This window comes from Glycine max, chromosome 20, assembly GCF_000004515.6.
Source record: "Glycine max cultivar Williams 82 chromosome 20, Glycine_max_v4.0, whole genome shotgun sequence".
NCBI lineage: Eukaryota > Viridiplantae > Streptophyta > Magnoliopsida > Fabales > Fabaceae > Glycine > Glycine max.
Genome location: NC_038256.2, coordinates 21469788 through 21486861, shown reverse-complemented (window position 1 = coordinate 21486861; position 17074 = coordinate 21469788). Strand labels below are relative to the sequence as shown.

Below are 17074 nucleotides of genomic sequence, written 5' to 3'. Positions count from 1 at the left end.
ATGTTGTTTTAGAATTTGTTGGCACCCATCATTAGGCAATTTGTGAAAATCCGGGAACAACAAGTCATTTGCATGTGGAGATTTTATGGTCACCCGCGACTCTCGTCAAATCGAGAGGAACAAAATTAGTGTCTTATCTTTACTTTCCTTTTATCTCCAATAAAAGACAAGTAAAGAGGGGCAACTGTCATACCCTAATTTCGTCCGGGGACCTTTGCTTGATGGCATGCGACCTTTCTTTGGTCCTTGTGAGGTGCTTGGCACCCATCATTAGGCAATTTGTGAAATTCCAGGACATGCCGAAAAACCAAAAAAATATTGATGCACAATCCGTAAGTTTCCGTGACACACCGGAAATCAAATGGAAGCATCGTTGCATAATTAAGTGAGGTTCCATAACATTCCGTAAGTCAAAAGGGGGATGATTATGTAATCCGCAAGGTTCCGTAACATTACGGAAAGAAAACAAGTATCATTACGAAATTCGTAAGTTTCCGTAACTTTACGAAAAAAGAATCACCAAAAAAACAGCAGAGGGGGGTGTACTTAGTAAAAATGGGGGTGCAAATAGCACCCAGGCCCACTTGGGCCCTCCAGAATATTCCTCCAGAAGGCTGTTGCTTCTGGAGGAAGCAACCTTGCTCGCCTGGGCGAGCTGGGCGGCAACCACCTCCCCTATTTTGCTATAAATAGGGGAGGAAGTGAAGAAGAAAAGGGTTCAGCGCCTTAGGCACTTCTCTCTCTTTCGAATTTGCTTGGAAAAATTGTTTCCGTGAAGAAAATCTAAGCCGAGGCGCTTCCGAAACGTTTCCGTAACGTTTTCCGTGAGGAATTTCGCAAAGGTTTCAACCGTTCTTCGACGTTCTTCATCCGTTCTTCATCGTTCTTCGATCTTCAAGGGGTAAGTACCTCGAACCAAGCTTTTCGATTCATTCTATGTACCCGTAGTGGTCCACATTGTGTTTCGTGCATTTTTATTCTCGTTTTGTTTACTTTTTATACCCCCTCTTGACGTGCTTAAGCCATTTTACTTAAGTCATTTCTCGCTTAACTTAAAAATAAAATAAATTTCCACCGAACGTTTGAATTGTATCATCCGTTAACTTCGGTTAAAATAAATTCCGACCGTTCGGTCGTGCCGTAACCACGTTGGAAATCAAAAAAGAGGTAAAAAATAATATAATAATCAATAAAACATCTTTTAGTAAAATAAAGCGGAAAATCAATCGGACGTTTTCTCTTTGGGATTTCTCATTCTTAATCGAATTGATTAATAACTAAAGTGAAACTAAGGCTAAAATCAACTCGCCTAGTCAAGCTCGTCCACAAAAATAGGCTTTTGAAGTTTGTCATTTCAATTTCTCACTAAGTAAAATGGATCATTTTTAAGGTCCAACGCCTTAAAATGATCACCACTTAAGTAAAAAAGGAATCGCTTGATAAAAAAGAACTACGTAGGTCTGATTTTCTCATCTCAAATTGAGGAATACGTAGGAGCAAAGGGAAACACCCTTGTCGACCACAAAAAAGAGAAAATATAAAAAGGGTATAAAGGATATAGAGACATAAAAAGGGAACATAAAAAATCAAAGTCATGTTTGCACATTCGATTAAAGGCTGCCGTTCCTTGGGACGGACGTGTGGGGTGCTAATACCTTCCCCGTGCGTAAATACAACTCCCGAACCTTTCACTTAAAAGTTCGTAGATCGCGTCTTTTCCGGTTTTTCCGACGTTTTCCTCAAATAAACGTTGGTGGCGACTCCGCGCGTATTCCTTTCGTGGGACACGCATCCCGCGAGTCTCGCGTCGCCCTCCCGCCGAAGGGTAGGTTGCGACAGTTTGGTTGAACAAGTATGTTATTTGACTATGTGGATTTTATAAGTTAATCTGTTTATGATTGTTACTTCATGTTGTGGTTAATATTTTTATGAATGTTGTATGAATGTTTAAGATATATTTGAATACTTTAAGTTTGATACGCACTTTGGCTTTTTGTTGATGCCAAAGGGGGAGAGAAATAGGGATAAATCAAGAACTCACATTTAATTTTAAGATAAGCATAAATTCAAAAACAAAGGGGGAGCATTTATAAGAGTGATCGACTAGGAAAAAGTGTGTATGTGTTTCTTGATACACAGAAGTTGTCATCATCAAAAAGGTGGAGATTGTGGAAGCAAAGCTTCATGATGAATCAACAATGATTCAAAGGTGTTTTGATGATAACAATGATGACAACAAAAGATGATGACAAAGGTGATGAACAAAAAGCTCAAAAGATCAAAGAACAACTCAAGTGAATCAAGAACAAGTCAAGAGTTCAAGAATCAAGAAGAATTCAAGACTCAAGAAGAAAGTCTACAATCAAGAATCAAGATTCAAGATTCAAGATCTCAAGAATCAAGATCAAGATTCAAGAATGAAGAAAAGACTCAATCAAGATAAGTATTAAAAAGTTTTTCAAAACTTTGAATAGCACATGAGTTTTTGACAAAACCTATACCAAAGAGTTTTTACTCTCTGGTAATCGATTACCATATTGTTGTAATCGATTACCAGTAGTAAAATGAGTTTGAAAAAGTTTTCAAACTGAATTTACAATGTTCCAAATATTTTCAAAAGGCTGTAATCGATTACAATGTTTTGGTAATCGATTACCAGTGTCCTTGAACGTTGAAATTCAAATTTAAAAAATGAAAAGTCACATTGTTTCACTCAAAAGCTTTGTGTAATCGATTACATTTATTTGGTAATGGATTACCAGTGACTGTTTCTGAAAAATCAAAAGATGTAACTCTTCAAAAAGGTTTTGACTTTTTCAAATGGGTTTTAAGTTTTTCTAAAAGTTATAACTCTTCTGAATGGCCTTCTTGACTAGACATGAAGAGTCTATAAAAGCAAGGCTTTGTTTTGCATTTTAAAATCAATCTTTCTAACAACAATCTAGAATACTTTTCCAATCATTTCATTACAATTCTTTACAAGCCTTCAATCTCTTTGAACTTCTTCTTCTTCTTTGTATCAAAAGCTTTCTGAAGTTTTCTAGTTTTCTAAACCCTGAAAACTTGTGCTATTCATCCTTTTCATTCTCTTCTCCCTTTGCCAAAAAGAATTCGCCAAGGACTAACTTCCTGAATTCTTTTTGTGTCTCTCTTCTCCCTTTTCCAAAAGAACAAAGGACTAACCGCCTGAATTCTTTTGTGTCTCCCTTCTCCCTTGTCAAAGAATTCAAAACGACACAGTCTGAGAATTCTTTTGATTCTTCCCATTCCCTAATACAAAAGCGTTCAAAGGTTTAACCGCCTGAGAATTCTTTTGTATCCCCATTCACAAAGTATCAAAGGTGTAACAGCCTGAGATCTTTGTCTTAACACATTGGAGGGTACATCCTTTGTGGTACAAGTAGAGGGTACATCTACTTTGGTTTGACTGAGAACAAGAGAGGGTACATCTCTTGTGGATCAGTTCTAGTAGAGGGAACATCCACTAGGGTTTCAAAGAGAACAAGGGAGGGTACATCGCTTGTGGATCTTTGCTTGTAAAAGGATTTTTACAAGGTTGAAAGAAATCTCAAGGACCGCAGGTCGCTTGGGGACTGGAGGTAGGCACGTGTTGTTGCCGAACCAGTATAAAAATTCTTGTGTGTTTGTTTCCTTCTTCCCTACTCTTTTACTTTCCGTTGTGCATTTAATTTTTGCTTTTACTTTTTGTTAAGACAAAGATAGTCTTTTAACATCGGTTATTAACGACTTTTAACGTTGGATATTAACTGATGTTAAAACTACCAACGTTAAAAGTATTAACATTAATATCGGATTTAGAAAACCAATGATAAACTTAGCTACACAACATCGGTTTTTTAGAAAACCAATGTCGTATAGTAAGAAATAATAAAAAAATGTGAAATATGTATAAAACAACATTAGTTTTCCTAAAAAGTGATGTTGTTTTTTGGAATTTTTTTAATATTTTGTATACTTTTTTAATTACCCCTAATTAACCTGCAAATTGAAAAACAAAACCAATCCAGACAGTTTTCAGGCAATTTTTATCAGGCAGTTCAAATTTTGTCCATAATAATTGAATATTTACTATCAATTAAAAGAAATATTTAAAGTAAGGAAAGTTAGTACATAAAATCAATTGTAACCTAATCTAAATTAACATAACTCTACAATTCTAAAATGACTTAAACACATAGTGTTTCATTACTAACTTTTAGATAATATCTTGCCTAGTGAATGCGAATTGCCTTCATGGTCTCTGGTTCGAATGGTCTTGGATCAATAAAATATTGTATTATATAATAAAACATAAGTTAACAAGTATAAATAATAACAATTATAACAAAGTGAATTATTTTTTAAGTAAACAATTACAATTTCCCAATTATTCTTGAAATCACCTAGGACTATTATTGACATCCAATGCATTACATAGTACCTGCACTCATTGCTTCCTTTTTTCTTATTACACTAAATTGAATATGATATTTAGATATTCAAAGTCAACCGAAATATAATAAAATTTAATTTTTAAGGCAACAAACATTGTTTAAATCATTTACTTTAACTATAATCCATCTAGCAGTAGCCTTGGATTTACTTCCTTGACTATCGTTGAATCCCTCCAAAGCACTAATTAAGAGAAACATGCATGCGTATTGTATAATTAAAGTATTGTATTGGACAAGTGGCCTCAATAACTTAAGATGGGGGGGGGGGGGTGAATTAAGTTTTAAAATTTTCCGATTAACAGATTTTAGTCCCCTTTTAAATGATATATGATAGGCTCAGAATGCAGAAGAATGAGAAGCAATCAATTGAATAATGTTCTTTTAAATGCAGAAGACAAAGTAATCTGCAATAAAATAACTGAGATAAGGGATGAGACAAATGCAAACTCGATTTATACTGGGTCGGCCACTTCTTGTGCCTACGTCTAGAACTCAAGCAACCCACTTGAGATTTTCACTATCTATGTAAAACTCTTTTACAACTTCTGAACCACCTAGGGATTCCTTTCCCTTGTGTTTAGGATTCTCACAATACAAGAGACAAATAGTCTCTTGATCACAATAATTTTTTTTCAGAAAGTACATAAGTTTTTCTGTCTTTTAGAGAAGATGATATAAGTTGAAGAGCTTAGAAGAATACTCAATTGATTTGCAAGTGTTTGGCCAATGATTTGTTTCTGAGAGAATAAAACAATAAGGTTCTGGAAAACTCTTAAGATTTTCATAGACAAGTCACATATTTATAGGCCTTTGGTGTTTTTCCAAACACTTTTGAAGATATGTGACTTTTCAGAATATTTTTCAAAAATTTTCTCACTAGTAACCGATTACAGATTCTTGGTAATCAATTACACAGTTACATATTGAAGGGTCACGACTTTTCAATTTGAATTTCTGAACTTTCGTTACTGGTAATCGATTACAGCATTTAAATTTTAAATTTCAAACTTCTTTTTGAAAAGCTTCTATGGTAATCTGTCTCTAGTAATTGATTACAATGCCTGGTAATCGATTACGAGTGGAAAAAATATTATTTTGTACTTATAAAAACTATTTCAAGGCTATTTATAAAATCATTTGGAAATCAAGTTTTGAGGCCAAACCTTCTTTAATCAATATGAGATTCTTTTACCAAAATAAACTAAGTCTTGTCTTTTTCTTGATCTTGAATTTAGGCTTGAAGTAATCTTGTGTTGCTTATATCTTGACATCATCAAAACCTTCATATACATACATTCACATTCTCTCCCTTTTTGATATCTGAAAGAATGTACATAAAATATTTCTTTGCGATACGATCACTCCCCCTTAAAGTTGCAATCATTGCTTAGTAAAATAAATATTTTTAGAAGATATATCTTGTACCTTACATATTTCTCTCCCCCTTTGGCAACATCAAAAATAAGGAAGCGCCGTCAAATAAACAATCATCCATATAATAAACAAAATAAGGAGAAGAAAGATCCATAAATGTCCAGAAATAACCAATCATTCACATAATAATCAACCAAGTGCTAAACATATCAAGTCCAAAACCAAATTGTAAATGACCAAATCCTCAATAAACAAAATGCAAAAAGTTTGAAATATCAAGGAATTTAAAGACAGATAATGCTAGATATAATAGTACTGAAAAACTCTATAGATTTGCTAGAGGATCAAAGCATCAATGCATGAAGCTCATATCATCCTCAAGACATGTTATACGTGAATCCATAGCATCAAAATGATCACCTACAATGACCTGATGATCCTGAAGTTCACTTAGAACATCATGCAGTAATGAAGAGGAGGAATCCCTCTGGGGGGATGGTGAGGGTGTACGTTCATTAGGAACAGTGGGTCAAAGGTCTTGTTTCCGCACCTACTAACCACCCATATCCTTCCGATATCCAAAGGATGCAACAACAACAACTCCAATCATAAAAGAGCCTTAACAAATGGTTCATCATCTAGAGGGGAGTTAAAATGTTGGAGAAAGAGAGTGACATGGGGGTATGGAAGAGGTACATTTGCCTATAATGCCGTATGCATACAGTAGCAAACAAGATGGGCCTAGTCAATTTGATGACTGGTTTGAAGGGCCCACAACAGAATCAAATCCTCCTCAAACGCCTGAGCAAGATTTGTTGAACGGAGAAGCAAGATATGACACAAAATATAGTGCATGATACAACAATCAAAAGTGAATGAACCAGCAAGCAATTGGTCAGTCATATCAGTATTTTCATTGCAAACCATTTTGCGGGCATCATGATTTGAATAAATATGCTTTCATTCATCAACCAAAATGCCCTCAAAAGGTACACCTTGACTAATTAATTTTGTCAATGATAAAATAAAGATTGATAAACCACAATGGGAATTTTATGCACCTCAGAAAAGATATCACCATCCCAAATTTGTAGATTATTATAAAAGACACGGGCTAACTCAGGATAGTATGGCATTTTGAAAGATAACACCATCCCTAATCGATTAATTTAGAATTTTGATAGACTTGATAACAATCAAAAGTCTCTCCTTCAAAGAACTCTAAGTCTTAATATTTGGGATCAAGAATGACCTGACTAGAAATCGAGGAATAGTACCTTTGACGTTGATCATCAAAGGAAAATAGAGTTAAGGAGAATGGGGAGGAAATGGAGGGATTGGGTGGTGCAGTAGAGTCACCGGAAGTGTCGTGGCGGCTATTAGTCGATGAATACGACTAACTTTTGTGTATAAAACTTGTGTAAATTGTATCAAACTCTTCCAATTTATGGTTATTTTGTAGTGTTATAAGTATTTTCTGTTATGTATAGGTAATAAATATGTAGTACTTTCATTTTGTGTATTTAATAATCATTTTCTCTCAATTTCAGGTTAATTAGGCAAGCTTTGAAAAGTGTTGTTTTTCACCTTCTCGCTAAACCAATCTGCTGGCTTAGCGAGCGTCCCCTAAGCGCAACACTCATGGGCTAAGCGCGAGGAAGACTCTGGAAGAAGATGAGCTGTACAGGTTTGCTAAGTGCACCACTTCATCTCACTAAGTGCACCGCTTTAGTTCATCCGCTAAGCGAGAAAGGCACGCACTAAGCCGAAATTCACTAATGTGCGGTAAGCGGTCCATAAGTGCGCTAAGCGCACGAGCACAAACAAGGCCACCTATTTAAGCCTGAAATCATATTTTAGAAGAGAGTTTGGACTTGGATTCAGAGCTCTGCATGTCTAGGGTTTCTAGAGAGAGAAAGGTCCAAGTTCTAGAGAGTTTTGAGAGATTTTGTTGTGTAAAGATTTGCAAAGACCAGAGCTTGAAGCAGGAGCCGGTTTGAAAGCTTGAGATGAGTTTGTGAGCGATTGTGAGATCCTAGAGGTGAAGGAGACATCCTCACCACTTGTATTTTTGCAATCTTTCATCTTGATCTTCTCTTTGTTGTAAAGAAGGCTTCCTGGTTATGGAAAACTAAATCCTCTGTTGGATCTTCCCTGTAGGTACCTGATGTAAATATATTTTTATCTATTTAATGATGTTTTGTGTGTTCTCTGTGCTATCTGCTTTTTACTCCAGTATGCCTTTACCTTGATCACGTAGATGCATGCTTTGTTAGGGTCATTCAATAGTGAAAACTGGTCTGACTCTAAATCCTTGATAGTACAGGGCTAAGTTGTTGTACTATCACGAGGAATCGAGGTGCGATAATTTAGTTGTGTATGTGTGTCTTAATGCGGTCCTGGTTGAGTTTAGTCTTACAAGAGGAATCTGCGGAGGATGCCTGATCAGGATTAGGCTAAACTATTCGGGGTTTAGTATCTCAGGAGACACCATAAGAGCACATGAACATTGTTAGATAAAGAATATATTTTTAGCATTAGGCACCTATTACGAAGGCCAACGCGTTCTCTACTTGTTTTTACACATCATTTCTCTCGCATTATTTTCTTTTTTTTGCACAAATAGTTTATACACCTGTTCATATTCACACTTACCTTTACACACCAAACACCTATTTGTTGAAATAGCCTACCAAATAACACAAGTTCTTCGAGTGTTCGATACTCGGTTCTTACTGTTTTATACCACTTGTGCAATCCAGTGCACTTGCCGGAAGCTGAACAAGTTTTTGGCACCGTTGCCGGGGAACTTCTTTTTATTTGGGAAGTTAGTTAGTCTTTAGGTGTCTATTCTTCATTTTCTTTGATCATTTTTGTGAATATTTGTTCATAATTCCTATTTGCCTTTTCTTTGTTAAACTGGATAACCTTTGTTCTGTTAGTGTTGTATATGCATAGATCTCCCACAGGCAATTTAGTTTCTCTGGACTTAGAAATTGAGGCTACATTGCAAAGGAACAGGGCCGAGAGGAGAAGGAAACTTCTGCAAGACAGAATAGTTGCATCCATTCTTGAGGAGGAGACTTATTTCTCTGACTTATTATCACCTGATTCACCATCATCAAGGGAATCCGCCACTCAATTACCTAAAGTCATTACCATGGCAGAAGAGCATGACCAGAGGATTACCCTTGAGGATTACTCAAGTAGTTCAGTACCACAATTTTTCACTAGCATTGCACGTCCTGAATTGCAAGCTAACAACATCAACTGCCCACATTCTTTAATTCATTTAATACAAGGGAACTTATTTCAACTCCCTATGCACACTTGGCAACGTTCATTGAAATATGTAACATTGTTAAGATTGCCGGTGTACCAGATGAAGCTATTAGGCTCAGCCTTTTCTCATTCTCATTGGCAGGAGACGCCAAGAGGTGGCTCTACTCATTCAAGGGCAACAGTCTGAAAACCTGGGAAGATGTTGTTGAAAAGTTCCTAAAGAAATACTTCCCAAAGTCCAAGACTGAAGAAGGGAAAGCTGCAATCTCTTCATTTCATCAATTTCCTGATGAATCTCTGAGTGAAGCAATGGAGAGATTCAGAGGCTTGTTGAGAAGAACTCCCACTCATGGGTTTTCTGAGCCAATCCAATTGAATATGTTTATAGATGGGCTAAGACCACAAACCAAGCAACTGCTAGACGCTTTTGCAGGGGGAAAGATAAAACTGAAGACCCCAGAAGAAGCAACTGAGCTAATAGAGAACATGTCAGCCAGTGATCATGCCATTCTATGAGACAGAACCCATCAACCCACGAAGAAAAGCTTGATAGAGCTATCATCACATGACGCTTTATTGGCACAAAACAACTTGCTTTCTAAGAAACTTGAGATTTTAACAGAAACACTCGGTAAGCTGCCAACTAAGTTGTCTATGGGTCAACCTACACACTGTTCTGTTTTGCAAGTTATAGGTTGTACCATCTGTGGTGAGGATCATGAAACAGGCCAATGTATTCCCACTGAAGAAAATACTCAAGAAATTCATTATATGGGAAATCAACAGCGATAAGGGTATACTCAAGGAGGATTCTCAGGATTCCAGTAGGGTCCCTATAATCAACTAGGATAGTGGAGGACACACCCTGGCAACCAGTTCAACACAGACTTGAGTGGGCCTTCAAATAGGCCAATCCAACAAGGACCTAACATATTCCAGAGGACTACTACGATAGAGGAGACCTTGACTCAGTTTATGCAGGTAACAATGTCAAATCATAAAATCACTGAGTCAACACTGAAGAACCTTGAAGTCCAGGTGGGACAACTGGCCAAGCAGATAGCTGACAAGTCATCCAACAGTTTTGTGGCAAATACATAACAGAATGCCAATGAGGAATGCAAAGTTGTGATGACAAGGAGTAAAAGGTTTGTGGAGGCTGAGGATTAGGATAGTGTTGTGCATAAGAAGAAAACTGCTAACAAGAAAGGTAGTGATGGCAAGAAAAATGAGGTGAGAGGTGAAAGTAATCAAGAAAAAGAGGAACAAATAATGGTCAAGAATAAAGAATTGAAGGACGAAGAAAAAGAAAAAAAAAAAGTAGAAAAATAAATAGAAAATGAAAAAAATGAAAAAGATGAAAAAAATAATAAGAATGCAAGGAAGAGTAGGAGTGAAAAAGTTGTGGATGAAGGAGTGGAAGTACCATATCCTGTGGTACCTTCCAAGAAAGAAAAAGATCGTCATCTGGCAATATTTTTAGATATTTTCAGGAAACTAGAAATAACCATGCCCTTCGGAGAAGCTTTGCAGCAAATGCCACTCTACTATAAATTTTTGAAAGATATGTTAACAAGGAAGCATAAATATATTCATCAGGAAAACATCATAGTGGAAGGAAACTGTAGTGTTGTGATTCAAAAGATCCTTCCACCCAAGCATAAAGATCCTGGGAGTGTAACTATTACTTGTTCAATTGGAGAAGTCAAAGTGGGAAAAGCTCTTATTGACCTGGGAGCTAGTATCAATTTGATGCCACTCTCCATGAGCAGAAGATTGAGAGAGTTGGAATTAATTCCCACTTGAATGACTTTACAATTAGCTAACTGCTCCATTACCAGGCCATATGGTGTAATTGAAGATGTGTTGGTCAGAGTAAAACATTTTATCTTCCCAGCAGACTTTGTGGTAATGGATATCTCTAAAGATACTGACATCCCTGTAATATTGGGAAGGCCATTCATGTTGACCGCAAGCTGCATAGTTGATATGGGGAAGAGGAGGCTGGAGCTAGCTTTTGAAGATCAGAAAATTGATTTTGATTTGTTTGTTGAAGACAAGCCTGCTCGAGAACACAATGTCTGCTTACAGGTAATGGAAGGAGGTCAAGAGGTTCTGAAAGTAAGAACCAAAACATAAGATCACCGAGTGAGGTAAAAGTGTCAAACTAATGACGTTAAAGAAGTGCTTCCTAGGAGGCAACCCAGTTTTAATTTCTATACTTTTTTTCATGCATTAGATCATTTGGAACTTGATATATAATCTGTACATAGGAGTATATCAGCCTATCTTTGAATGTTTAACATAAGGGTTTCAATTTCTTGGAAAAAGGACTGAAAAATAACTCAGAAAACATTTTTTCTGAGAAAAAAACAGTGCTTTCGCTAAGCGCAAGCCTCGCGCTAAGCACATCTTTGGTCATGCGCTAAGCGTGAGTCTCAAGCGCTTAGCGCCCAACCCTTGCATCTGAGGCTGATTTGGTCCGCTAAGCTAGCCAAGGATGAGCTAAGCCAACTTCAATTCGATCTGAATTCGGCTAAGCTTCAGCCTGATCGCTAAGCGACACCTTATCCTTGGCTAAGCGTGACTCAGTGTCGCCAAGCGCAATTCCTTATAGCCAGATTTGAGGTCCATGAAGCTAAGCGTCAATCAGGGCAGCTAAGTGAGATTCATTGCGAAAATGTAAGTGCTAAGCGAGTCCTTATCAGCTAAGTGCATACTCCTCTGTACTTAAGATGCATCATTTTAGCTAAGCCAACCAGAGCCTGGCTTAGCAAGAGTTACAGCTTTTCGGATCTGCAAACCTCGCTAATCGGTTTGATCCTCGCGCTAAGCCAAACTTGTGTGTTAAAAAAAAACTGACTTTGAATTTGAAACGTCGGCTAAGCGCGTGGATCGGCTAAGCGAGCCTCGATGAGAAACCAAACGTCTCTCCAGCCCACTTAGCGCAACGGTCCGCTAAGTGAGAGTGTCAAAATATGCTTAAGTGAGTGTAATGGCAGTTACACTCACAATTGCTAGATTTCGCCAACTCCTTCTCTGCATTCTCTCTCTCTCCAAAAATTTGCACATTTTGCATCTGTGCTTTCTCTTTGCGTTGTCTACTTCCAATTCCAAGCATTAACAATCCAAGTAAGTTCCATGTTTCTTTTTCTCTTTTTCTTGTCTAAACTTTAGGATAGAAGACTTCAACTGTAGTTTAAGATTTTTAGGGTTTTTATGTTTTGTTAGAATTAGTTTAAGATTAGGACTATATACGCTTGTATACTGTATTGAGTATGATGCACACATTGCATGTCTGATATTCCTTTTAGAGGCTTGAAAAGTACAAGAAAATGAACTGCGTTTTCTGGAAAATGCGATGAACTCGCTAAGCAAGCATGTTGCGCTAAGCGAGTTCATCAGTACTCATTGTGTATATAGGCGTTCTCGGAAGAACTCGCTAAGCGCACCTACCACACTAAGCGAGTTCATCCTTTGAGGATGAACACTCATCCTCCTGTTAAGATACTTGTGGCTAAGTCAGGCTGAATCGCTAAGCCAAGGTAACTTAGAAAAAATTTTGTGTTGGAAGCCTCGCGCTAAGCCAAGTATACCTGGGCTAAGCGCATTTCGTCACGGCAACTATTGGTCTAAGGGAGCTTGGCTCCAGCTAAGCCGATATGTTATGATTCTGAGGATGCGTTGTGCGAGTTGCATCCTGCTAAGCGCCTAGTGTTAATTTCGGCCTTTATTTCTATTGTTAAACCTGAGCAATTTTGGTCTAAGGAATTTTAAGTTCTTTTTAAGTTACAGATGGAATCAAGAAAGAGAGCGAGAACTGAGGACATCCCTTCATCATCCAACCCATTTCCTTCGACAGCATCCATGGAACCAGATGCCCAACAAGCACATTCTTTAATTCCTATGTTGCAAAGCTTATTCTGAGGGCAATTTATTCTCATGTGTAGCCTGCAAAAGTGTGCTCACAATAGGCCTATCATAACTATGGAGCATTTTCTTGAGCAAGTAGCCTGGCCTGAAGCTCAAATTCCATTGTGAGACCCAACGAGGCTGCTCCACTTGAGCCCACACCTGTGCAGGTTGATCCAGAGCCAGCTGACCCACAATCTCCAGTGGTGAATCCACTGTCTTCTCCCGAGCGTGAAGTGGTGCCCCCATCTCCACCTCTAATTATCATCTCCGATGCATCATCAGATGAAGCGGTTGCCCCTTCTGATTCACCAGCAGGAGAAACAGCTGACCTTCCTACTTCCCCAGTTGGAGGAATCTCCGATCTTTCCGATCCGTCATCTGGAGAAGTTATTGCTCTCATTGATTCCCCAGTTTGGACATTGTTGACATTGTTGATTCCTGATGACACTTTTCGCTTTTTGGTTTATTATTATTTTAATTATGGTTTTAATATAGCATTTCTTTTATATTTATATACACTGCTAGTTTTGTTTATGGATAGTTTGTTTGCTCATCCTAATGAATTTTGAACAATTTGACTTGTTTTTTAAGACATGGCAGTAAAATACTTTTGTCTTTTTGTGAAAAAAATTGGTGTATGTCTTTATTTTGAATTGAGTGCATGATTATGATGGAGTTTGTGTCTCTTTTCATGAGTTTGAGCAAGTGTGTATGTTAGAAAAAGAAAGATCAAGAATGTGAACTTGCAATTAGAATTGTTAGTCAGTAGACAAATTGATTGAGAAAGAAAAGCTTGAACCAAAACCAGGAGAGTGTGAACTTAAACTGTGAGTGAACGACTAGCTGTGAGTAATAATCTTTGCATGAATCTCTGAATTTTAGAATGAAATGTATAAACGAGAACATGATGAAGGCCATGATTGTAAATACACAAGCCTTTTGACCAAAAAGCTTACCTTAAATGATAATTATATCCTTTGCACCCTTTTTGAGCTAAATGATTTTGTCATAAATTGAACCCTGAACTTAAATAATTATCTCCTGTAACTTTGCTTAGATTCTAGGAGAGCATATGGTTCAAGGCAAAATTTACCCCTAATTTGGGGGTGTAAAGTCAGTTAGAATGCAAAGAAAAAGGTAAAGAATCAACACACACAACAAATAAGTTGTATGTTAAAAAAAAGAATAAAGTGTGCTGATGTAACAAGGTCAAAAGCAAATAAAAGTGAAAAGCTAGTGAGCAAGCTAAGCGCATGAAAAAAGACCATTGGGATAAGCCTAAAATCAGATTTTAGAAGAGAGTTTGGACTTGGATTCAGAGCTTTGCATGTCTAGGGTTTCTAGAGAGAGAAAGATTCAAGTTCTAGAGAATTTTGAGAGATTTTGCTGCGCAAAGATCTGCAGAGACCAGAGCTTGAAGCAGGAGCCGGTTTGAAAGCTTGAGATGAGTTTATGAGCAATTGTGAGATCCTAGAGGTGATATCCTCAACACTTGTACTTCCTAATCTTTCATTTTCTCTTTTTCATCTTTGTAAGAGAAGCTTCTCAGTTATGGAGAGCTAAATCCTCTATTGGATCTTCCCTGTAGGTACCTGATGTAAATATATTTTTATCTATTTAATGATGTTTTGTGTGTTCTCTGTGCTATCTGCTTTTTACTCCAGTATGCCTTTACCTTGATCATGTAGATGCATGCTTTGTTAGGGTCATTCAATAGTGGAAACTGGTCTGACTCTAAAGTCCTTGATAGTACAGGGCTAAGTTGTTGTACTATCACGACGAATCGAGGTGCGATAATTTAGTTGTGTATGTGTGTCTTAATGCGGTCCTGGTTGAGTTTAGTCTTACAAGAGGAATCTGCGGAGGATGCTTGATCAGGATTAGGCTAAACTATCATGAGGAATCGGGGTTTAGTATCTCAGGAGACACCATAAGAGCACATGAACATTGTTAGATAGAGAATATCTTTTTAGCATCAGGCACCTATTACGAAGGCCAACGTGTTCTCTACTTGTTTTTACACACCATTTCTCTCGTGTGATTTTCTTTCTTTTTGCACATATAGTTGATACACCTGTTCATATTCACACCTTCCTTTACACACCATACACTTATTTGCTGAAATAGCCTACCAAATAACACAAGTTCATTGAGTGTTCGATACTCGGTTCTTACCGTTCTCTACTGTAGATGCAATTGGCTTTGATGTTTTGATGATGATCATGATGATGTGTTGCAATTGATGCAAATGGGCTTTTCAAGATTAAAATTCAAGACAATACTTCAAGATTACAAGGCACAACATCAAGATGATCACTAGAATATTAGGAAGGGAATTCCTAATTGAATTAGCAAAGGTTTGGCCAAGTAATTTAAAATAAAAAGTGTTTTTCAAAGGTTTTACTCTCTGGTAATCGATTACCAGAGGATGTAATCGATTACCAGTGGCCAAATACGTTTTATAACAGCTATAAAAATTTGAATTCAAAATTTTAGACTGTGTAATCGATTACACAATTTTGGTAATCGATTACCAGCAGTTAGTAAACGTTTTAATTCAAATTTTAAAAGCTGTAATCGATTACACAATTGCTGTAATCGATTACCAGACAGGAATTTCAGAAAAATAATTTCAAGAGTCACAACTTTTCAAAGGCTTTACTCATGACCACCAATGGTCTATATATATGTGACTTAAACACGAAATTGCTTAGAGATTTTCAGAACAACAAAGTGTTTATCCTCTCAAAAAGCAATTTCATTTTATCCTCTTAAAGAATTCCTTGGCCAATTCAATTGCAATTCATTAAGGAATTAATTGAGTGCTCAATCTGTAAAATCCATCTCTTTCAAGAGAGATTTGTTCCTCTTCTTCTTCTCATTCTCTAAGGGATTAAGAGACTGTGAGTCTCTTGTTGTAAAGAATCTCTAAACACAAAGGAAGGGTTGTCCTTGTGTGTTTAGAACTTGTAAAAGGAATTTACAAGTTAGTGGAACTCTCAAGCGGGTTGCTTGGGGACTGGACGTAGGCACAAGGGTGTGGCCGAACCAGTATAAAACTGAGTTTGCATTTTCTCTTCCCTTAATCTCCTTTATTTATTATTGCTTTATATTCATAATTCAAGTTGCTTCATTTGAATTAATATTTAAGAAGATTGTCATTAAGGGAATTCATAACTTAAGTAAAAAGTAAGATAGATTTTTAATTAGGAGAAAAGTTTGGAATATCTTAATTCAACCCCCCCTTCTTAAGATATCTGAGGCCACTTGTCTAACAAGTGGTATCAGAGCTTCATTCTTGTACAAAGTTTAGAAGCTTCAAGAAAAAGATGGCCTCAGCAAATTCCTTATTTCCAGAAGGGAATTCTATCAATAGACCTCCAATCTTTAATGGAGAGGGTTACCACTACTGGAAAACCCGAATGCAAATTTTTATCGAGGCAATAGATCTAAATATCTGGGAAGCCATTGAAATAGGGCCTTATATACCCACCACAGTAGAAAGAGTTTCAATAGATGGTAGTTCATCAAGTGAAAGCATAACCATAGAAAAACCTAGAGATAGATGGTCTGAAGAGGATAGAAAACGAGTACAATACAACCTAAAAGCCAAAAACATAATAACATCTGCCCTAGGAATGGATGAATATTTCAGAGTTTCAAATTGCAAGAGTGCTAAGGAAATGTGGGACACTCTTCGATTAACACATGAAGGAACTACAGATGTTAAAAGATCTAGGATAAATGCACTAACTCATGAGTATGAATTATTTAGAATGAATACAAATGAAAATATTCAGAGTTTGCAAAAGAGATTTACACATATAGTAAATCATCTAGCAGCCTTAGGCAAAGAATTTCAAAATGAAGATCTTATAAACAAGGTGCTAAGATGTTTAAGTAGAGAATGGCAACCCAAAGTAACGGCTATTTCTGAATCAAGAGATTTGTCTAACATGTCTCTTGCCACTTTATTTGGTAAGTTGCAGGAACACGAGATGGAACTATTGAGATTGCACCAAAATGAAGAAAATGACAAGAAAAAGAAA

The 17074-nt window shown here is 37.0% G+C and overlaps 1 protein-coding gene across 1 annotated transcript in view; it reads left to right on the top strand.

The window, feature by feature from the left end:
* LOC121174339 (uncharacterized) overlaps positions 1-13037 on the top strand; it is a gene marked incomplete at its 5' end in the record, with an annotated part of 47123 nt that extends 34086 nt beyond the window's left edge. The window contains one exon of the mRNA XM_041013528.1: positions 12906-13037. Coding sequence (XP_040869462.1) covers positions 12906-13037 — 132 coding nt within the window. The remainder of the gene's footprint in view (positions 1-12905) is intronic.
* Between the last annotated feature and the right edge of the window lie 4037 nt (positions 13038-17074).